Source organism: Aquila chrysaetos, chromosome 7, assembly GCF_900496995.4.
Source record: "Aquila chrysaetos chrysaetos chromosome 7, bAquChr1.4, whole genome shotgun sequence".
NCBI classification, from domain to species: Eukaryota; Metazoa; Chordata; class Aves; order Accipitriformes; family Accipitridae; genus Aquila; species Aquila chrysaetos.
In genome coordinates, this window is record NC_044010.1 from 9,087,533 (window position 1) to 9,111,666 (window position 24,134).

Genomic DNA, 24,134 nt, shown 5'->3' on the forward strand with positions numbered 1-24,134 from the left:
GAATATTCAGGAATCCTAAAAGTCATGGTAAACTACCTGATTTAGTTATCTTAGGTGCTTCCTGGAGATATGCTGAGACCTTTAGCTGCTTAGTGTAGCAAGGTATGTATACCTATCAGTGGTTGAAATGTCTATCCATGTAACTTGTGAAGTTTTATCTCAGAAGGCTTATGCTTGCTTAGCAGTAAATCTTTACTTAGCACCTGAGCAGCTTGCAAAACATTCAAGACATAAGGTGAAGATTTAAGTAGTTACGTGGTAACCTTCTCTGTGCTACCCTGCAGCTAGATGCGTTTGAGCCTGCTGGGTTGTGAATGGATCCATACTCATCTAATGCTAACTATATTAAAATAATAATAATTAAAAAAAAGGGGTGTAAGCCCCTTACACACCTAATTTCATTCCTTTAAAAGCATAGGGGGTGTGCTGTCCAGATTCTCAGAATCTCGATTTTATCAGCAGAAAGAGGTACCCAACTAGCTTGTCTGTAAGGTGACTGATGGATGCTATTTTAATTTCATGGTCTTACTCCCATGTCATAGATGACCCAGTTAGTTACAGTATTCAGCCAACTTTGATGAAACCAACTATCGTGTCCTAACATGACCACCACGGCAGCAGCCACAGCTGCCTTCAGGCCCATTGTGCTCCATTTCTACATCTGCCAGATTTGTAGAGTACCTCCTTGTCAGAACCCACGCGACTGTGCTGAGTGTTGTGTGCTGGGGGTGGCTTTACCAAAGCTTTCATTGTGAGGAGGCTTGGAGTAGAAGTCAGCTTTTCAGAAAATGGTGTCTTCTGCTTCCTGAAGAGGCAAACTGAAGCTTTAAACTATTGGAAATCACTGGTGTAACTATAACTCTTTCTAGGCTGCCGTAAGATAAGAAGATAAATCTGGAGAAGCAACAGAATTTCAAGGCTTTTTATCTGTGTAGTTAGTAGCCTTAAAAGGTCTTCTGCAAAAAGAGGTTGAGTTTTTTTAATTCATTATAAAATTATTAATTGAGGAATGGTTATTAGTTTTGCCCTTAAGCTACAGAAGGGAAGGTTACATTCTAAAATCACGATAATTTGTCTGCTTCCTCTGCCAAGAGGCGCTAGAGCACCATAGAAATTGGACAACTAACAATTTGCTTTTTTACTTTATCCTATTAACACCTTCCTTATTTCTTCTATTAATGAAGGGATCTCCTACTGTTCTCTAATTTTGATATATTGGCATCTTAAAACTACATAATGCTTACTTAGGAGAGCTGCTCGTGTTGTTGAATAATGCGGAGCCATTGCTTCAGGGTAGATGCATAGTTACCCATAGAATTAAAAGCATGAAACGTGAACTGTTACACTTGAACTCTGTATGTAGCATGTTAAATTTCTGTTCATGAACTTCCATTTAAAAGTCTGGAGCAGTGGGGGTCTAAGCAAGATTTAGTTACCAAAGCAAACCTTAAAACTCTACAGTGCGCTTTTTTTGCAGTATAGATGCACTTATGTGCCAGCTACCCTTTAGGCTAGGTAGAGTAGGTAAGAGTGGCAGTAACTGTCACAGCTAGAAATTAGGGTATGTACTCTTTGATTCAGTGGCATATAGTGAGGTCTTAACCTGTGCTAATCTTGTGACCCAGTTCCTAAATTTGGTTCTTGGATTTCCTGATGAGATGGAGGCACAAATAAGGTGTTTGTGGTTCTGTAGCAAGAGCTCCACTGAAACTTGACGTCATGAGCCTATGTTTACGTTTTCCTTGCAGTGCAGATTTATTAATCTAGGGTAATGCAAGTCATAATAAAAACATAATTATCTCTCCTTTTCTCCCCTGGTTTCCCATAATTTGTAAACATAGTAGTTGCACATAAAGAGTTGGCTGATGCTTAGTAGCTTATTATAAAACCATAATTTCACCTTTGCTTTTGTGAAATACGTGTAACTGTGGTAGCCTTTCATATTCATATGTGCACCAACTTCCACACTGTAGAATTGCAGGCACTGAATAGAGCAGCGTAGGATAAAGAGTAATTGTGAAACTAGCATGTCTCTTAGGCTGTGCTTTGTTCTTGTTACTCAGATGCTTGTTTAACACGGTCCTGTTCATGTGTAAAATCTAAAGCCCCGACAAGAAGAGCTTGGGCTACTACACATCTAAAAGCACAGAATAAGTTAATACTGATGTTACCATCTGTAAGGCAGGGCACTTTACCTCAGACAAGAAATACTGCCCTCAGGACAAAACTTTTCAGAGAGGTGCAAGACAAACCGTTACTTTCTGAGAAGTCCCTTCAAAGTCACGCTAGACATAAGCATGTTCCCCAACAGCCCTGCACTTGAGGGTGGCCACAATGTGCCCTGGGGCCTCTCACCTTCAGTAGCTGGAACTCTTCTGCATGAGAACAGGTCTCAGTAACGAACTGCTTGAGAGGTACTAGGTTCCCACTGCATGGTCAGCAGCTGTGAGACTGGCTCCTGTATGTTATCATATTAATACAGTTCCAATGCTGTAGAAATTCATGGCTCTTCCTTTAATAGCCAGGAATGACACAGTTCTAGCTCCAGTGGAAACAAAGGGGGGAAAAGTTATCCACACAGCACGTTGCTCTTTTTCATCTATAGTTGCATCCCTGTGGAATAGTAGTTCAGTGTAGGCTACATTACTCCTTCAGCACTCAGCCTTTTGAAACCCATTTTTATTTAATTATATACTTCCCACTTTGCTTGGTTACCTGTATGGGCTCACAGAAGAGTTAATAGGCTAAAAAGCTAGCATTTCCCCTAGGAATCAGGATGAACCACAAAAGGTAATTGGCCTTTCTGCGACACTGATGTTGCCTTAACGTTGTTGCTCTAACAGCAAATGGAAAAGTACAGGACGCCCTTCGTTCCCAAAGCAGGAGGCAGCTGTACAGCTCATCCTTCAGCCAGGAGAGTGACACTGGAGGACAACCCTGCTCAAATATTTGTCCCAGAGCAGCGGCCAAGACAGAAGTGCTGTATGGTGCTTGCTTCAGGGTGGCAGTATTGTACAGAAATCCAAGTCAAGAGAAATTGCATCTGAAACAAACTAAAAGCTGGGTATCAGGGTGGCTGAGTGGATGCCTCCTCCACCAAGAGGTCTTGCAGCCAAAGTGAGTTCAGTAGAAATACACACTGTGTTTTGTTAGCTTTGTCCTCTTGTATAGCCATATTCTGACACAATTTAGGAGGGCAGTGGGTTTCCTTTCCTCATACAAGTTAATTTTTTGAGCCTTAAGCAAAAATTAAAAACCATTCAGATCAGACATCTTATCTATCTATGGAAGGTGAAATACTGAGGGGGGGTAAATAATTCTGCAACACTTTTTTACCCCAATAAAAGAAAAGTTGCTTGAAAGAATAATTCATGGCAAAGCTCAATTTATTTAATGACAGAAATAATCATAACTTTATACATCTAACACTAAATAAAAACAGCAGAATGTACAAATCAAATTCATTATGTACGAGAATTTACTAGGAATACTTTATAAACAGACACTTCTCATTAACTTTATTTTAAAAAAATCAAATTAAATTAGTATCAACTGCATAGTTGCAGTCTGACTTCAAACAGATTGCAGAAGGGTAGTGAACATCTTAAATTAAGAGCTGAAGCCTAAAGCAAAACATAAGGCAACTTCACACATACGGGAACAGCAAAGCTAAGAGTGACACTCCCTACTTACCTCATGCCATTCTGAAAAGGTAAGGCACAGTATGTTAGGAAAGGGGTGCCGCAACATTCAGCTTTGATGTTCCTGGCTGAGTCTTGTTTAGGAAACAACCTTTTGTAATTTTTTGTTTGTTTGTTTTTAAATGGCAGGCCATCAAGTCAATTAAAGCATTTTTACAGTGGGTAACAATGCTCTGAAATTCAGATTCACTTCTGCTTCTTCTATAAGTTGGGCAAATAAATAAGTGCACCAAAGATTAAACTAAGGTGCTGGTAATATTCTTTCTGTAAGGTAACACACTAAATATACAAATAATGTTCTAGCACTATTTACAGCTATTTTTCCTTGAACATTTCCTCACTTTAGTAATACATAATTATTTGTAAGATACAAACACTGAAGTAAATTTTAAAGTTTACCTAGCGCTCTTTTAAATCTTTTTCCATTGCAATGGCAGTATTTTAATTTTAAGCAGGATGGCTATCTCCAGATTCTTGACCATACAAAAATTGAAGACTTACAGCTAGCAATATTTTTTTTTTTTAATTATTCATCTTAGTTTTACTCCATTTGGTAATTAGAAAAGAATACAATTGTAAAGAGCTGCAGAATGTATAAATAACTACATTACTTCTCTGTGGGAAGACCTTGACCTTTGAAATAGTCATCTACAGATTAATTTGGATCCAAGGCAGGAACTCAAACTACATATTGCTTAAAAAATTTTCAACAACTGCTTATCTACATGCTTGCAAAGTATAAAAAAAGAACAGTCCATTCTGTAGCTTGGTAGACAGATACTCAGTTAAGTAAGATGAAAGGTAGAAATACTAATTCAAATGAGGTGGTTAATTTGTCACAGGGTTTGCTTAAACTTTGTTCAGTGGATCCATTTCATAGGTAGCACAGAGTTACATGCATGTAACTTTATTTATGAAGTTTACCCTGCAATATTACAGGCTTCTGGCTCCTTGGGTATCTTGCTGCTGTCCAAGTTGGGAAACGTTTTATAATACTATAGACTGAGAACAATCTAAAGAATACAGTTCTGATTGTTCATGTGCATAGCACATTCAGTTACCTTGACAGACATGCTTCTTGTTTAAAAAAACACCCAAGGAAAGAACAGTGGAAGAACCCACACCTCGTACAGATTAAGCAGTGCACTGTTCGTGGTATTAAATCGGGGACGTTTAAACTTGGGCCAAGCGTGGCTGTGATTCATGCTTACTCACAAGAACACCTAGTAAGAATTCTTCCATCTATCTGGTGTAACACCGGGTAATTAGTTTGCCCTAGAAGCATTTTCCTACTGCAGCAGTAGTAAGGTCTTCTGGAGACTCTGGTAATTTTGAGACAAATTTAATTTTTACCCCATACTATGATTTTCATAGTTCTCTATCCTGATATTGCTATGTGTCCCATTTGGGAATTAGCAGGGCTCCTCCTTTCAACACAATACAAGACAAGATCGGTTTGTTGACTAGCAGGACTTCTTCAGTATATTTATATTCCCAAGAAGTATGCCATTATACACCTTTTTCATTTGAGAGTTTCTACATCAAGTGTAATGCAAAATTAGAAACATCCATCATTAGGTTGCCTGCTTTGGATAGATACAACAATGCAGGCAATATCTTCCTTTATGCAACCAAACATTAAATGAAACATGGTTGTGCATAGAGGCTGAAGTGTAAGCTCCTTGCTTACAAATAAAAAGCAGTTTACTTCTTTAAGTAATCTCCCTGCAGTGGGGTGTCCTCTGGTCAACTTAAATTCACAATCCATCTCAGAGAACCACTTCCTCCGACTTCAGTGGACCCCTGCCCATTATCTGTAAAACATTATACAGCATTTTGCTGAACCTTGGACCTGCCATCCACCAACCTGGAATTTAAATAACTTTTTCAGACCTGGGATTCACTAAGTGCTGATGGTGCATCTAAGCAAAGAAAAAAGCCTGAGATTTTGTGTGTGTCGCATGAAGCATATGCTGCATGAAGCATTCTAACATCCCCTTGTCTTGGGGAGTAAACAGGCAGAATCCAATACAGGTAATTTTCTCACAAACTTGATGAAATGCACACAGAAACAAAAGTAAAAAAAATGCTACCAATAGCTGTGCATTTCTATTTTTTAGTGCAGCGTCTTTATATTTTTTTTCTTTTTTGTTTTTTAAAAGTTACAGCATGATACTTACTCCATGACACAGAAAACGTTATTATTCCAAATTTTTTTTTTTTTTTTTTTTTTTTTTTTTTTACAGTTATGGCCAGTGCGGAAATCTTTGCCTTCAAAGCCTTGGCCCACACTGAAGCATCTTAACTTTTTCCCTGTAATGCATGGTGCAGTATTTCGTCACCAAGACATTCAGTACTGGGGATTAACTGCTTGAAAACAGGCATCACTGTAAGCCTCAGATACCCAGTTAAATACTTTGATCTCACAGATCATAAGACCTCACCCTTCTTGCTCTCTCATATACGATATTCAGTCTGTCTTTGTAACATGGGCCACTTCTACTTCTACAGTTTCAATGGCCTGTGTCACTTCAGCCATTTTCTGTCCTTGCTGTTGAGCCAATACATAATTTACCACCTGCATGATGCTTTGGTCAGAAAGAGTAGAGACTGATGTACATTCCTCAGTAGCTGCAACTGCTTCGATGGCTTCAAGCGTCTCTCCTGTCACTACCACAGTCTCAATCTCACCACCACCAACGCTAATCTCAGTTTCTTGTTCCTGCATGTCTGCTGCTACAATGCTGATGGCATGCTCCACCTGTGTCCCCTGGTTATGAAACTGAAGAGTATCTTTTTCCAGCATAATTTTGCAGGGTACGTAGTCCCTATGAAACTTGGTCATGTGCTTCCGTAGTGTCCGGGCATCTATGTAAGCTTCGTTGCACACTGGACAAACATACGGTCGTTCTCCAGTATGCGTCCTCACGTGACGCTTCAATGAACGTGCATCAGCCCAGGCTACTCCGCAAGTTAGACATTCAAATGGCTTCACACCTGTTCTCAAAGGAAAAGCAAGGAAAAGATGACCGTCAGTGTTTGTAAATATGCATGAGCAATGATGAGAAGTAACTGGGAGAACAACAGTATAAAAGAACAAAAGAAATACTGTAACTTTTTCCAGGTAAGAAAGAGATCTTGCTTACCATTTCTGCACTACAATATAACGCAAGCATAATACATTCAATGGTAAGATTTTCCACAAGTGCTCTGCCCAATCTAACATTTTGCTTTTAATTTTTTTTTCTTTTCAAAATCCCTTTTAATGCAGTTTCTCCCCCATTTTAAGTGCATACCGCTTAATAAAATTCTAATTATTTTTTGCCAGTGATGCCTTTCTGAAACCATTTTTTTCTTCATAGAATTTGTCACTTACACTCCTAGTCACCCTTTGTTTCTGTAAATCCTTCTATACAACTCATCAAACCAGCACTTGCTCTAGTTCGCTTGTAATGCCATCTACAGCTTTTTCCCTCCTCCTCCACACCACGTATGTTCAAATACCACACCTGATGTTTGTATAATCTTATTCTCCCTTATAACATCTGAGTTCTGTGGTCTGTAGTATCTAATGGAGCATGTGGGTGGCAACAAACACTGTTTCAGTACTGGCTTTTCCTCTGTAACAGTTACTGTAGATATAGGCTAGATACCTATTACAGGATACTTTCTCTGTTTAGGAACAAACACAAAAGCTCTATTTCAGTAGTTAGACAGCTATTAGATTTGCTCTTTAAAAGGAGACATGCTTCAAAAAAGTGATTTTTACCCTAAGATAGAAGTATATATAGACTTTCAACACAGCTGGAACATCCAAATACTCAAAAATCAGTATCATACTTCACATCTAAAGTAAAAATGCACATACTTTCTAAAAAAACTATAAAATGTTTTCATATTTTCCTCAAACATCATATAGTTTAGTGTTTGTTATAAATCAAGAAGTTGACCAATTTACAACAGTGGTCCTTTTTTTAAATTCAGGCCAATCACTCTTCCGTTTGAAGAATATTTTGTTAACTGTGTGCACCTTTCAAACTGGAGAATGTTTTACTACATCCAGTTCTTTGCCAGATACACATCTTTTAATAATTTCCAAAAAAAGTTCCTTTTCCATTAAAGTTCTGAGAAGGACAAGTTGTCACTGTCCCTGTGTGTGACTGCAGGTTTGGGAAGATCCAAACAGCCACTTCTGGGAATCACTGGAAGCAAGTTAACAAACCAGGACTAGCATAAAACTAACCAGAGGATCTGTAAGAACTTCTGTGTGTCTTGCAACACAGGACATACACAGACTCAAAGAAACAATTACCCTTTTCTCCATAATATTTTTAGGGGTTGAAGGATGTCATGACTACTTGTTTTCTACATACCTTCATGATTGTTCATGTGCCTCCTATATTCCCGGAGTTGTGTGAATTTTCTTCCACAATGCTCACAAACTCGTTCCAGATTTTGTTTTGCTCTTCCTTTTTTACCATGTGTGGCTTTCTTTACATGTCTTCTGTACAAAGCTTTCTCATAAAATTCTTTACCACATATATTACACCTAAAATGTGTTAAGTGAGAAATCTGTTGAAACCATTATTCTATGCTTATGTTATGCTTTTTAAACCAAGATGCTCTTTAATTATAATAGGCAAAGTTTAATGGCAATACTGTCTCATATGACAAATAATTCCATTATTAGAAATAATATTGTTAGACTGAGCTACATTTTCTCTTATTCACAGCCACAAATCTTCCACTTACTGTTCTAGAGAAGTGAGATTACATACATACAAAGCATTTCTACCTTCATGAATTATATTTATCCTCTTACAACTTCATAGGTAGTAGTTCCAGGATTGTGCCAGCAGGTTAACAGTTGGACCACACTATTGAAGTTATCCATCCATTCTCAAGTAGTCAAGACCCCAGTCAACATCTATCAATCAGTACTTTAACAATGGACTAGGCAGTTCCTTGTTGACTGCTGTGGATCTGTATAAGCTCATACTGATTAGTACATTTCAGTTCTTAAATGAATTTCCTCTTACCTATAAGGGTCTGTGACAGAATGAGACTTTACATGAGAATACCAGTCTTTCTTCCAACTGTAACATTTTCCACAGAACTGACACTGAAATGGCTTCACACCTAAATGTTTATTCATATGCTGCCGAAGATCTCGAGCTTCATAGAAACTCTTTTCACACCTGTAACAATAAAAGTTTTAGCATCCCATATAAGAAAGATCTTGGTGATCCTGATTTCAAAGGCACTGGAACCCTCTTCAATAGCAACTGAAGACTTTGAGAAGACACCACCTATAGTGTCATCAATATCTATATAAAGCACAATCCCTTTACAAACTAGGGAAAATTAAAAGGAACAGCAGCTTATCTGAAAGTCTGGAATATAACTTGAGGACCTCTAAAACACTTTTGTCTGTTATGGGTAACTATATTCCTTCTGTTATTTTTATGTGGAATAATCAAAGGCAAACCGACTGGAAGACATCAGAAATTTGTATTATACTGTATGAACTTATAAGGATATTAACAGTTTCTTCCCTTAACCAAAGAGGATTAGTTATTGATACAAAGATAATCGGGACTTGCTGTTTGTAATGCTCAAATGTATTTTTTTAGAAATTAAAAACCAAATTCAGAATCCTACAAGAAAGCATCTGAAAGTAGCGATACTCATTCTTTAGCTTGCTGTTTGTATATACCTAAAACCAGGCAAATTCCTAGTTTTCCTTCATTTATACCTTACCATAGTATGACTATATAGAAATACAAATCGCTAGCTCCCCTTAGTATGACAACTACAGAGGTCAGTCTAATCAAAGACATGCTTTCTCCCTTTAAAAGGAATTCTGCTCTTCAGACAACTTTGCCTGATCATCTGCATCTCTTCCTCATGTAACATCATATACCTGTATGACTCAAGAAAGGACAGAGGCAGAGAAATGCCAGCAAGCAAAGGTGGAGGATTCACCTTCTACAGCTGATCAACCTCTGGAATGAGGGAATCTCAAAATTCCCAACCTCCAGTGGAATCTGAAAAGAAAAAAGCTTCTATACAGGAACAAAACTTTTAATAGTACATTTCCCGAAGAACGGGCATTCTGCAGAGGAAAAAAGACTTCTTTCCTTTTGGGGGGGTGGGGGGTGAAAAGAGAGGTCGGGGGGAAGGGGGGGGAAGGTGATGGTTCCTGAGCCACCCAAACAACCTCCTCCTCCTAGGCTGGAAAAACTGACAGCTCCAGTTCAAATGGGGCTCTCGGGGATCCTGGGTTTACAGATCCACATCAAAAAGTATCACAGAGACCCCTGAGGATCTTGAATGGGGTTGGCACTTGGTGCTCTCCCCTCAAGGATTGCATATTTGGAAAAGCCATTAGAGAAGTAAAAAACTCAAGCAACCACAACCGCCACCCTCTGACACTCTCATGCACTACTGCAATTTAATCAAATACCTACTGCACTGGAAAACTTCCATGAACATTTTAGGAAAGTAACTCATGTTCAGCTTTGTTCAACTGGGCCAGAAGCTCAAACTCAAGCCTGGCAGGCAGACTTACATACCAAGCCACCGAACTAGAAAACTGAAGTCTGGTTATTGCTTAGTGAAGCTCTCTAAACCATTTGTGACAACACGAATTACATTCTTAGTAGAGATCTTCACTGTAGTAGAAACAAGGACTATGTCTGTTTTGAAATAGTTGGAGAATCAAAATATCTTTTCTGTCCAGGTAATCTTTTGCATCTATGACTGTACTGTCTTGAGTAAAAAATTTTTATTTTTTAAAATATATTTCTCCTTCAAAACCAAAACTGCCTTCCCTAGCATGTTTCATTAAACAGTTCTGTCCCTGTTGTGTGTCCTATTAACTCTATTCTTTGTATTTCTAAGATGGATATTTTTAGCATTACAAAGCACTAAATAAAAACATTGCTGACAGAATTAAAGTGAGTTTTAAGCAGTTAGAAAATAAAATTTTTGCCAGCATGCAGCAGCACTACCAGAGATACTTTACACAATACTTTAGATTAAAGCTTTCTTTAAAACCATGAGTTGCATACAGGCAATCATATCAATTGTACAACCCCTCTTAACACCCGAGAGAGTTTTCCAGAGACCTAACTGACAGTTTGGAAATTAAGCACCATTTGTGCTTTTGCAGGTCACTTGAAAGGTTCTCCTACAGCCTGCTTGGTCGCGGAAAAAGTATCCATGTTTTGCTAACGCACTAGGAGACATGCTATTTCCAGTTACAGAGTTTCTGCTAAACTAGAGTCCAAAATGCAAAGATATTTGAGTGGTCATTTAAGTTTCATAATCAAGTTAACTGCAATATTCAGTAAATCCTAATTTATGAGGTTCCTGCAGAGCTGTTTGCTAAACACAGTGTGTATTGCAGTGCACACAAATACATGACATCATAGACCATATAGGTAATTTTCATATTAAACTGAAATCAACTATCACAGTAAAAAAGGGCAAGAACAGGCTGAAGGCCCTTTGCCTCTGACAAGCTTACCACTCTTACCAGTCCTACAAGGGAGCTTTAAAACCACATAGCTACAAGTGCAAACACATTCATTAAAAAACAACTGCATGAAACTAGAGGTAGGTAACAGTTAAAAAACAAGCTTTTGCTCTCCAACGCATGTATTAACAAAAGTGCATTTTTCACTCTTATGCTTTAAAAGTCTTATTCCAGGCCAGTGAACAGCTTTACACTGCAACAAGGAGCTGCTTTTAATCTTTACAATTACTAAGATCATTGCTGTTAAGAAAAAAAGCCCACCAAACAGCTTACTGAGTACACTGATATCCACGAACTTCAGGCTTTGGCTGGTGCTTCTTTATGTGTTTACTGAGTCCTGATGCCCTATGGAAAGATTTTCCACAGATGGAGCAAAGATACTTGGATTCTCCTGACAAAAACAAACCAAAACATGTTACAAAGCCAGGCCTCCATATCTCTGGAGTGCTTTGTGAAAGTGTTTTTTTCTTCTCATATAATTTATCTTAAGTAATTAGAGCAGTGCTACAAAGAGAAGTTGGTTTAATTACACACAGATGGAATTCTTAAAGTGTATTTTGTGTATGTGCCAATGTAATAATACACAGAGGGCAGAGTAGCAACACTTTAAACATAGGTACAACATTGCAGCTACTAATCAGTCATTAAATGTGAACAGCCTGAAAAATTGCCTCCTTGTGTGAAAAAAACCCAAAACAATTGCCTGTGTTCATATAATATGCAACTTCTCCAGCAATGCAGCATTGCTTACAGATGACTTACATCTTGAATTTGTGGAACACCACCTTAAAATAAAAGTTTTCCACTCCAATTCACCAATTTAGGAGTGCTGAATACTAATATAAATTCCTTCATTTCCAGAACAAATTGTCTTAACAGAAACAGTCTCTTACTTTTGAATCCACCCAACTCGAGACAAGAAACACAGACAATTTCAACACATTACAATTTGAAAACTCTTCTTGTATTAAATTATTATATTGTCATCTTTCACCAGCTAAGATCTTTCAGGATACCAGGTTTTATGAAATTTCAGTATTAGGACAGCAAGTCTTGTAAAACATATATGGAGATTCTCAGAGATTTAACTTAGCATGTTTTCCTCTGAAAAGATAGGCTGGAAGTGCAAGTGCTCCAGAACATTCCAGCCTGTTACCCATCTTTGTTGAATCGACATGATACAGGCGTAAATACATACATAAAAACAGAGGAACAGACCAACCATGATTCCCTGTTCTTATATAGTATGTTTGTATAGTAACATGAAGCTATGGTAAAATAAGCCCAGAAAATAAACATAAAATGACTACTTACCTCTCTCAGCTGCCTGACCAGTGGAAGAAAAAGGAGAAAATACTATTTATTTATTTTTTTAAACAGTTCCTTTGACACTGAAGAACAATGTTAAAGTTCAGCAGCATACAATAGCCAACGAAAGTAGAAGGATACTCTTTCTCATAACTTACCTGTATGAATGCTCATGTGTTCCTGAAGACTTCTTTTTGTGACAAAAGACTTCTCACACAAGTCACACTTGAACTGTTTCTGTACTTCATGGAGAGCTAAGTGCATTTTTAATCCATGCTTATACGTAAAGGTCTTTCCACAAACCTAAAAAACCCCACAAACAGTGGAATAGGACAAATAAAACTAATTACGTAATAGGTGTTCAACTTCAAACAGAACAAGATCTCCTGTATTTCTAGGGAACCAGGATGGCCAAGCCTGTGATTTCCCACTAGTGGCAGAACTGGTCTGTTAAAAAAGAATACTCAAGGGAAAACATTCTTCTAGACACAGGAAATGAACTTTCATGATTCAACTTCATTCTAGTTTTCTCAGTCTTGGACTACAAGAATTTTCATCAGGAATGTTACAGTAGTTTTCCCCACTCTTAAGTGACCTAAATTAAACTAAATTTTACGACAGTGTCAATACTAAAATATCAAGAAAACATTACTAATTTGATTACAGAGTAAAATGGCTTTCTCTTTACCTTGCATGCATGTGGTTTTACACCTGTGTGTTTGAGCATATGTATTCTGAGAGAATAGAGCTTAGGTAGAGTTCTCCCACATATATCACATATAAATTCCCGTTTAGTTCTCCCTTTCACCGAAGACACGCCCGTCTCTTCTACACTAGAAGCTGCAGTGTTCACTTCAGTCTTCCGAGTGTGCCGGACAAGATGGGCTCGCAGGGAGGCACCATACTGGAATTCTTTTTTACACAACTAGGAAAGAAAATATTACAACTTTACTTTGCATTTAATACTCAAAAATTATTTAAAAAAAAGGTAATCCAAGGTTTTAAGTATAGTAATATGATTAGCTAGGTCTATAACCTGACTTCAGTAGGCATTTTAACTCAGGTTAATTAATAGTTGTAAATTTTGAATTTTATGGCTACTGACAGAACCATATCCCAATGAGGCTAACTTCCAGGCTAATCTAAACACAGATGCAAATTTACTAGTAAGGGTAAAAGTAAAGCCCACACCAGCACTGTCTTGAGCAGCAAGCATGCTCCCGTGTCACACGGTGCTGTCAGGCCATGTGGCTGCACCACATTTTACCCCACCTCAGCCAGATCAGGGCTGCATCTGCCTCTGAAATCCATGAAGAAAATAAATATATGTACAAAAAAAGGCAAGAAAAATAATTACTGTCATTGCTGAATGAATTTTCATAAAAAGGGAGGTTTACGGACAAAAACCCCACAACTTACTGGGCATTTATAATCTTTAGATCTTTCATGTTTCAATGTGTGCATTATAAGTGCATAGCGCCGCTGGAACACCATTCCACACTCAGTGCATTTGTGCTGAGCTTCTACTTCATTATTTTCTGTGGTATCTCTTCTGGGCTGTTTCATTTTTTTCCCTCTTTGTACCAGCTTCATGGCAACCTAAGTTGGAAAAACATAACCCTTGAATGAACTTTATTACACTGCATTTCATACTTCCTCTGCAAGTTAGTACTAAATGCTGATGTTTCTGTGTGTTACTGTAACACCACCTAATTTTGCTCAGTTTACTTTGCTGCTACAAAGTTACCCCCTTTCAGTTCACTGCAAAACTACAGATCTCATGGTGGGTGAAAAACTGGTCTCATTTTAAAACCATAAACTGATTATAATTATAGGCAGACAATGATTTACCAGTTCAGAGGCAACTAACTATTCAACTCTGAGTAACTGTCTAAGTGAGAGCTAAGGGATAGCTACAAAGGAACCATAAAGTACTGCCAGTCACAATTTCTATCAAATGTTTCCAACCCTTTCCTAAACTCCAACTTCCCTTTCGGTATTTACACTTGCTTTACTACAAGTCATCAGATTAAAAAAAAGCGGCCCAACTAATTTTTACCAGCCAGCAAAAACTGAGTTATTAATTAACCAGTAAAAAAAAATTTACAGTATTTAAACAAAGTTCTTTCTGGTTAAAAGCATTCCAGCTTTACTAGTGGTTTTTTTCTTAGGCACTAGTGGTTTTTTGTTAGGCAGTATTGGCAGTGCTATCTGGAGCTGATAATCTTGTTTTCCTTTGTAGAAACTTGCTGTCAAATTCTTTAAAAGCGAAATAGTAAGTGAGCAGGCTGAGATTTCCTGTATCAGGTATCTCCCCTTCAGGTTTCTGAGAATAAGGCAAGGGAAAAAAGTACAATGCATCCCCACTTCTCCTTCTTGTTCTCTCAACAAGCGAGGTATCAGTTTTTGAAAACATACTAGCCCTTCCATGTCTCCAATATTTTCTTTTTTAATTTTGCTGTTGCTCTGCAAATTTATGCAAACTTGGCGAAATTGTGAAGCCACAAAAATAATTTTGTTCAGTAGATGATTAGTAAGAGCTTGGAAAATAATCCATTCATACAAGGCATGCTTCATCCCCAACATCTCCATGCCAACTGCAATTACTGTAATTCAAAAGTCAGCAGCATTTTTCCTGCAACCTTTTTCCTGTTATTCTTCCAGCATCAAAACCGGGAACTCAGGAAGGAGTGTCTCCTTCCCAATGCTTACATGATATCCAGCGCCATGAGGAGGTGGGGGCAGGAATGCATGAGATAAAAATGCTAAAAGCTATGAAATGAGTTAGGAAAGCAAAAACCTATTCCTGAATCCAATTCTGAGAAATCATCTAAACCAATTTCTGTTTTCCATAGGTAGCCACTGTCTGTAGACCTCATCTGTCAAGGGGCCACATTTAAAAACTGCAAAATAAGTTAACAGGAGCTCTTCGCAAAGGTAGATAGATATTCCCCCTCCCAAAACAGAACAAAAACTTGTCATTCTCCAACCATCATAAATAGGTTGCTCAAATATTTTGATTGTTCTAGTTTTAACATCTGGGCTTTAAGGTGTCCATCTGTTAAAGGAGACTAACGCTACAATTTCTGTCTACAAGGGTGTTGTAATGATAACAAATTATCCCCCTGTGTGTGGGACTGGTGGCTCTAGTATGTAGACATCTCACAGAACACCTCTGGAAATTAACAGTTCTTTGTAATATTCAGCCAACATGAAATGAGTAAGGCAAAGTGTACTCTATCACAAAAATGAATGTGTTATTGCTCAGCGAGGTGAATGCCAGCTATCCACAGGCACTAAAAGAGGAAATGTTCCTCATGGGGAAAGAGTAAGAAGACTGTTTCGTTTAAAAAAAAAAAAAAAAAAATTTGAAAAAACTAGTTCAATTACTAAACATTTAATATGTCCATGTCCTAGAGTTTTTAATACCAGTGCTCTTTGAACCTTTTTTTTTTTAAACTGACCCCCTCTGAAAGTAGCAGGACTGCATTATTGTGACTTATGACTATGTCTTAAGTTCTACATAGAATGTCAAATTTTTCATCTCCAATGCTCTGTTTTCAAGTCTTACCAAATGTAGGGTCTCATTTCTCTAATAGATAAATACATTTGTCTATGACTGACATACACACATGCTAGTTAAGAATAAAATTCCCAGATCATTAAGAATTTTAGGGAGAAGATACACCTTCTGTCCAACCATAAGAAGCTGTGAGAAGATACTCAAGCTGGGCTAAGGTCACTGAGCATTGTAAAGATCTTCAACATGGAAGCAATTTTGACGCCAATGGTTTGGGGTTTTTTGCACAACTGTCACATCTTAGAAGTTACTTTGGTTTGCAGTAATGTTAATCGCTCAAAAAAGAAAAACATTTGCCAGATAGTGCTTGGAATCGGGAAACAGTCTTTTCAGATTGGTCTCGAAACACTGGACGATTACTGACAACAGGCCTAAAGACAGATAGAATACCTGCTGAATTGCAGATTTAGGATTTGTCTTTCTATTTTGCAGTTTTTTTTCAATTCCTTTATGTAATCTGATATATCCCCCTTCACTAACAGAACGCTGGCGAAGCTTGCTTTTGTAAGTATCATCTTGGCTGGAAGCTAAACTTTCGGGTTGTGAAACTGGAATGCTCTGTTCTTTACTTTGCCTGCCACGTTTTTGCTTGAGTGTTTCTGAGGAGTCTTCAGAAGCGGTGTCCACATTTGCTTTACCACTTTCATTTTGATCTGTCTCAATTTCCATTTGACTTTCTGTGTCCATGGCTTCCACAGCTGATGGCTCAGCCTTTACGACAGACACAGTGCTATTTGAAATGCTCTCCGGCAGCTGCATCTTGACGTAATTTTCAGTTGTTTCACACTGCTCCACAGGCTTCGAAAGATCATCCGGAGTGGCCTCCGCAGGCTCTGGGGGCAGGAATTCAGGCTGGGGTGCTGCCGCCTCCTCTGTCCCAGCAGAAGAAGGAGCTCCGTTCACAGCTACTGGCGCTTCATTGGCTGCGAGCTCAGGTTGCTCAGCACCGTCCACGGGCTGCGTCCCAACTTCAGTCTGCTCTGGCAAATTTTGTGTTGACTCTACTGTTTGAATATCTCCCTTTTGGTACACTGTAATTTGTTTCTCTTCCATCTGTTTGTGCACATTTTCACAGATTTCAAGGACTTCTGACATGAAGAGATGCCGGGCAAGCATGGCCACTTCTGCCATACTACAGAAGTCAAAAGTTAATTCTGAAGTATAAGCAAATTCCAATAGAGGTAGGAAACTGGACTTGCAGAACCCTACCAGGAATAAAACAAGAGATTAGAGCAAACACTGATGACCCCAAACTACACCAAAATATCCACAATGGATACAACAGTTCACCTTTGATATGGTTAAGTCTGAAATTTAGAGCGAAACACACTTGCAAGTAACACTGAAGCCCCTCCACTGGGACTCAATTAATTGTCATTTATGCAAAAGCACCCTCCTTGTGTATTTTCTATGTGGAAGTAAGCTCTGACAACTTTTCCAGTAAGTAAGTAGAACTGAGGTAGTTTCAGAATAAAATTCTCTAGAAGAATGTTTCAAGATGCTAGGAGAGCCACAATATTTCTGGAACAGATTAACCCTAATTTAACCAAAGTCTTTCTGGACCTGCTACATTCAGAAAGTAGTCAGGACTTAAGTAACAACTGCTGTGGCAGAAAAATAAGACAAGAAAGTGGCTAATGAAAAAAAAATAAAGATATGGATATATAGATAGAAATGCTTAAAAATAAGCATTTGGTATTATTTTCCACAGTTCTGTAAATCATAAATCAAATATTTAATTTGGGGGACCTTCTGGACCATCATACTAGAAATCTACTGTTCATGCATGTCTATTCTTCATGCAGAGACAGACTCAGTCAAGAAACTAATGAGAAAGCAACACACTAGGCACATGTTCTGTACAGTATTCTTCATCACTACAAAGCTATTTTTAGAACATTTATTTTAGGATCGTCTCCTATCTTTAAGGTACCAGAAGATTTGAGAAATAAGCAGAAGCATGTATAATAGCGTTTCACAGACATAAGAAAAAATTTAGTATTTGTTCAGTTAAACAGCTCTCTGACAAGCTAGTCAACATCCCCTCTTGATGTATTCAAGCATTTGATTATGTTCCTTTTAATGTTTGTGACTAATACAAGGAGAAAATACACCTAAGCAAGGTAAAAATCAATCCAAAGCTTCTCAGAAATTTTAAGATGAAACCCCATAGTCCATTCAATATGGAAGATCAGATTACGCAAAACCAGAGCGATCGCTTTAGCATTAAAACCCACACAAAATATTTTTAGATTAAAAGAGAGAAAAAAGCAAGATAAAATATTTGGTTATCTTGAACACTCAAAAAAGACTGAATCAAATACTGTACACCTTACTTAGGATATTATGACTTCTAGCTTTGAAACCCACAACAATTCACCTGACAGATCCACTACAGCTTCATGACTAGAGACAGCTCCCTTTTCAATGAAGAGCTCTCGGAAGTACTCGCTGTTGGCTGCCAAGACAGATTTGTGAGCTTTGTACTCCTCTCCTTCAATCAGCAGAGTCACATCACAGAACTGATTGGAAAGCCTCTGCTGATTCAGTTGGTTTAAGACTGACAGACAATGTTTGGAAGATGACTGCTTCACAAGGCCCTTACTGTCAACCTGTCATAAACAACATTATGAGAACTTCATTACATTTAGACTGTGCCTTTTTAAGCATTCACACTGAAACACAGAAAAGGATTATTTTCTGCAACCATACAATCAGTTCAAGCCTGTATAAGATACAGCTTAACTTTACTATTGTTTTCTTTCTTTAAATGTGTCAAGTTTCACCCTCCCTCCAAACATAGTTAAAACAGACAACTGGAAAAATGGGAAGACACAGATATTTGAACAGTTCTTTGACCATATTTTTCAATACTACAGTCTGAAATCGTTTCTAGATTCAAAAGGCTTTACATGCATACGAGCCCCCAGTTACCAGCAAGAATTTTATATCTAAATATAGCATAATTTATTAAGGAACAGATATAGATTCCATGAGAACATTGTATGTGATGCTTTACTACTTATACTTTTACCACTCATTTTCCCTTGGGTCTTATATGCATAAATAGGAGTCGCGGTGATTTTATTTTCCAAAGATGACATACTATAATTAATTTCATGTCATATATACCAGCAACCCATTTCCACATATTGAATATCTTTGGCAAAATTTATGTCGTCTCATTATTACAAGATTACCACAACAATGGAAAATAAGTACGTGACTAAGAATGCATTAACAAACATCTTAAATACTTTCAGATGTAAACAATGGTACTTACAAATACAAGCTCATGCTTCGCTATTGGCTTCTTCTTCACAGGCTTTGGGGATGCAGCTGGGACTGATGCTGTATTACTCAATTCATCATCTGTTTCATTACTGTCTTCATGAGATTTTGCATCCAGTCCTAGTTCCTCCAGCATTTCAGAAGGGTCTGACAGAGATCTAGAGCGATCTAGCTTTTGCTGGCACTTGCTGCATTCTTTAATGTAATCTTTAACCTGCTTAAGAATGCCTAAAAAAATTAATGGAGCTTAATTAGGCTTCTAATCTTCATTCAATTTACCTTAAACACGTAATTAAATATGTAGGCGATTAGCAAAGCAATATTACACACATACTGACAAAAATGAAGTCAGTCACCTACACTTCCCTTCTCTGACTTCTTTTTACCAGTTCTGCTTCTCTCACACCATTGTATGATATCGTATGTCACTACTGTAACGCATAGTTAATTTGAGATACAACATTTAGAATATCACTATATAAAGCAGACCCTCCTAGAAAGATTTTTAAGGCTAGAAAAAATATTGGTATTTATACATTCACCCTAAGAATCCCAAGACAACGAAAACTGTAACCTAATGCTACATTTAGCCCACACAAGTGGATCTCAGCTTTTCCTTACTGAACAGGACAAGAATTGGAAGGCTCACCTAAGGGCTTCCGCAAAATTCAACCAGCTGTGTTATATGCAATGATCCTGATATGTATTATTAATAACAATTTAAATCAATTGCTTAAGATTTTGGGTTTTTAAGAAATTTATTTCCTACCAGCACTTTAACCGGTGTAACTGAATAATTTTAGATACTCAGTAGTTCCCAAGCTCAGGGTCCTCTTCTAGGTACCAAGGCATTTTCAGTGTATGGCTTTCAACCGACATTCATTTTCTTCACTAGGACAATATAAAAGCATACATAACAACAGCCGTGTCTCTATAGTTCAAAATCTAGCATAGCTCAAAAACTTGGCTGACATAGGCTTGCGCTGCTCACGCCTTTTCAGAGCATGAGATGCACCATCATTACATGCATATCTCTGTAAGGATCAGGAAAACACAGACTTCAGGCAACCCAAGACATTCCAACCTAAGACATTCATGCCTATTCCAAACATTTTTACGTTTCCTTGATTTCACCTAAAACCAGGGCTAGTTCTCAGAACAGAAGGTCTCTGATCTTCAAATCACATACCTAACACCCTTCCTGGCCACTGGGCCATACTCCAGCCCATTGCTTCCCAGTTACAGAGCAGACAGACACAACAGACTGGCACCCATCTCAGGATGATGACTGGGTTAAAGCTGCTGTCCACTAGCAGCAGAAGAGTATTGTAATGGCAGGGGAAACCAATGCTTTGAAGGAGACAAAGATAAGAAACAAAACACGTGAACTGAAAGCAGGGCACAAATTTTAGTATTCTCAGTGCAAAGGAAATAAGAGAATATAGGTTGTGCAACTAAAGGTAACCAATAAGGTCAAAAGATGCAGAATACAGAATGCCCTCTTCTGACAAACAGAAGAAATACTGAGGTCCATGAAGGAAGTTTCCAGCATAGGACGACAGTAGATGCTAGAACAGTTAAATATTGGGCAGACGATGAGAATCCAGATAAAGGCAAGGAGACCACCATCCAGAATAGGTGTAGCAACTTTGAGACACCAAATCGTTTTTCACATCTAAGATCTTCAAGTCAATGAGATCTGGACTGGAAGGATGGGCTGCAGCTAGAGCAAAAAGCCTCCAAATTAAGATAGGGAAAACTAAAGCTGAAATGACAGCCTTGCTGACTGATGGATGAAAAAAGCAGAACAAGAGAAGCAGTACAAACAGAAACTGGGCCCTGGGCAGCGGAAAAGCAGGATATTTGTTTAACGGCTACATCAGACTAAAAGCAGAACACCAGATCCAAAGGGAACGCAGATACCGAGTCATTGGCTCAGCCAAAAGAAGGCCCTGACTGGGAATTAATGATGTTCAGACACTACTGTTTCTAACAGCTATGACATTACTCAGGACCCAATTGAGAATGTTTGGCCTTTTCAGCTTCTTATTGGAAGAAAGAGACAAACGTAACAACGAGCGCAAGGACTACAAATCATCACTGGCAGCTCTACTACTTAAACGTGAACACCATCCACATGCTAGCTGGAAGCAGTGTTATGAGGTTAAAAGCTGAACTGGGTCACACGGAATGGATTATCACCCTATACAGAGCGTACAAGTTGAGAAATCGCTACCTTAGAGCGGGCTGTATGCAACACTTGAATGGGGACAGTCACGCTCTGGGTTTCCATACGTTCGAAGCACCACTACTGAATAAGAAGCCACAGGACAATTTGCTGACCACGGTGTAACTCGCACAGCGAAGCCTGCCTCTTGAGGAGCGACCCACAGTCGCAGCCCACAGGCTCTGCGCTTTGAGATGGGGCGTTGAAAGGCACCCGTCAGTCAGTACGCGACAGTCCCCTCCCGCCTTCTCCAGGGAGGGCACGCAGCCATCCTCCTCACAAACCCCAGCCGCCCACCCTGCGCCGCAGGGGCCGTAACCCGGCCTCCGCCAAACTGCCTCCCCACGCTCTCCCTTCCCGGCGGGGCTTCTCCCTCCCACCGGCCGGCCCCCCCCTCGCCCTCCTCGGCTCACCTCGCCACCAGTACTTCTGCGAGAGCCCCTGCCAGGTCTGCAGGCGGGTGCGGTGGGCGCCGTCGGGCGCCAGGTGGGCGGCGCGGATGAGGCGGGCGCGGCGCTCGGCCTGCAGCACCACCTCGAGCTCGGCGAAGCGCTGCTGGTCCCGCTGCCGCCGCTGGTAGTAGAGGGTGCCGCCGCGCACCACGTAGCAGGCGGCCGCTTTGCGGATCTTGCGCTTGGCGTTGCCCTCCGTTCCCGGCGCGTAGGGCTCCCGCTCGTTGGTCAGGTAGCGCAGGATGGCCAGGTAGCTCTCCTCGCTGGACATGGCGGGGCTGGGGGAGAGGGGGAAGAGGAGGACGGCGAGGGGGGGGGGGGGGCGCGCACACACGAAGGGGCGGCCTCCGCGCCCTCAGAGCCACGCCGGGCTTCCCCCCTCGCCGCCGGGCAAGGGCACGGCGCCGGGCACGCCGCTGTCGGAGGGGGAGGAGGGTCAGGCTTTCGCCCCCGGGGCGGAGGCGGCTGCGGGGCAGCGTCTCCGCGCGGGACGGGGCCCGCCCGCGCCGGTCACACGCGGCGGGCCCGTGGTGGGGAGAGGCGCCCCGGCGCTCGCCGGGGGGCCCGGGGGGGCTACGGAGGCGCCTCCCGGGGCAGGGGGAGCATGCGCTGCCGAGGGAAAGAGGACGGCAGGCTCCCGGGCCTCCGCCGGCCCCTCGCCCAGGCGCGGGGAGGCCGGAGAGCGCGGCCCGCGGGTCCGGCGGGAGCCAGGCCCGGGGGGGGGGAACTGGAGTTTCGCAGCCAGCGGCGGCGGGTGGGAGGGAGAAGCTCGGGCAGCAGCAGCGACGGAAAGACAAAATGGCTGCTGCACAAGAGGAAGTGAGGTCAGAAGCCCGCGCGCATGGGAGGGGGCGGGGAAGGGGCGTGCGCTCAGGGAAGGCGCAGCTCGTAGGGCGAACGAGGCCGCCATCTTGGGACCGGGCAATGGAGGGGCCGGGCGGCCGGCTGCGGGCGGCCATCTTAGAGCCGGGCAAAGGCTGCGAGGGCGGGCAGGGCCGTGGCGCTGGAAGCAGGGAACGCTCCTAAATAAATACTTTTATAGCCCTAGCTCCGAAACGAGCGGCCTCCGCTTCGAACTTGCGTCGGGAATAGGAGCTACGAGAAAATTAGAATCGCGATTTCACGTTGCAGCGTGAGCGCACCGATCAGGAGCAGCACAACCGGCGACAGCTGCACCAGCGCGGGCGGGGCGGCACGGCGGCTACGTCTCGGTGCAGAGCGTGCTCTTTTTTGTTTGTGAAAGGAATTAAGGAAAATCTTTTGAACGTTAACTGCTGGTCTTCCTCGTCCGAGTTCTGAGCGGATTTTTACACCCGTAACACAGACGTGAGCCGCAGGATGCTGGCGCCCAGTCAGGAGCGTAGCCAGGAGCTTCCCCCGTGCTCAGTACTTGCAAGACGGCCTCTGGAGTACTGGGATCCCCCCAAATACAAAGGTGCTGACTGGACGGAGCGAGTCCGAGTCCGGCAGAAGGCTGCAAAGATGGTCAGGGATCAGAGCGCGAGGGACGAGCCGAGGCTGAGAGCCGGCCTTTTTCAGCCTTGAAAAGAGAAGGCTTTGTGAGGACCTTGCTGCTGTCCACAGCTACCTCACCAGAGGACCCAGAGAAGATGGAGGAAAACTCGTCAGAGTTGCATAGCAAAGAGGCAGCAGGCACAGGTTAGAGCACAAGAAATTCTAGTTGTATATTAAGGATTTTTTTTTTTTTTTTTTAAACCGTGGTGGTTGTCAAATACTCAAACACATTGCCCTAAGAGATTGTGGAACCTCTGTCTTTGGAGTTGTTCTTGACTCAGCTGAGCAACCTGATCTAAATAGACATGCTTTGAGGAAGGGGTTGAACTAGATGACCTGTGGAGGTCTTTTTCAACCTAAATTATTCTGTGGGTCTATGAAAAATTTAAGTATTCCATTTTTCATGATAAATATTTAATAGAGGATCAATTACATTGCATTAGGTAAACACAAGGACTTTAATTTATTAATTTCTGTTAATTTATTGCATTTTATCTCTGTTTGAGCTGAATAATGTGCA

General features: G+C 40.6%; 1 protein-coding gene and 1 long non-coding RNA gene across 2 annotated transcripts; one reads left to right on the forward strand and one right to left on the reverse strand.

Annotated features, from left to right (window-relative positions):
• Positions 1-3,368: 3,368 nt before the first annotated feature.
• Positions 3,369-22,498, reverse strand: ZBTB11 (zinc finger and BTB domain containing 11). Its single transcript, XM_030021095.2, has 11 exons — positions 22,061-22,498; positions 19,413-19,648; positions 18,510-18,741; positions 16,520-17,334; positions 13,969-14,148; positions 13,238-13,474; positions 12,708-12,852; positions 11,515-11,632; positions 8,741-8,899; positions 8,075-8,250; positions 3,369-6,698 (listed from the first exon to the last, which is right to left on the reverse strand). The coding sequence occupies exons 1-11, from the start codon at positions 22,368-22,370 to the stop codon at positions 6,172-6,174; spliced, it is 3,135 nt and encodes a 1,044-aa protein (XP_029876955.1). The 5' UTR covers positions 22,371-22,498; the 3' UTR covers positions 3,369-6,171.
• On the forward strand, positions 22,223-23,865 carry LOC121233412. The gene is made up of 2 exons (XR_005932759.1): positions 22,223-22,349; positions 23,142-23,865. It is a non-coding gene; the product is annotated as an uncharacterized LOC121233412 (long non-coding RNA).
• The last annotated feature ends 269 nt before the right edge of the window (positions 23,866-24,134 follow it).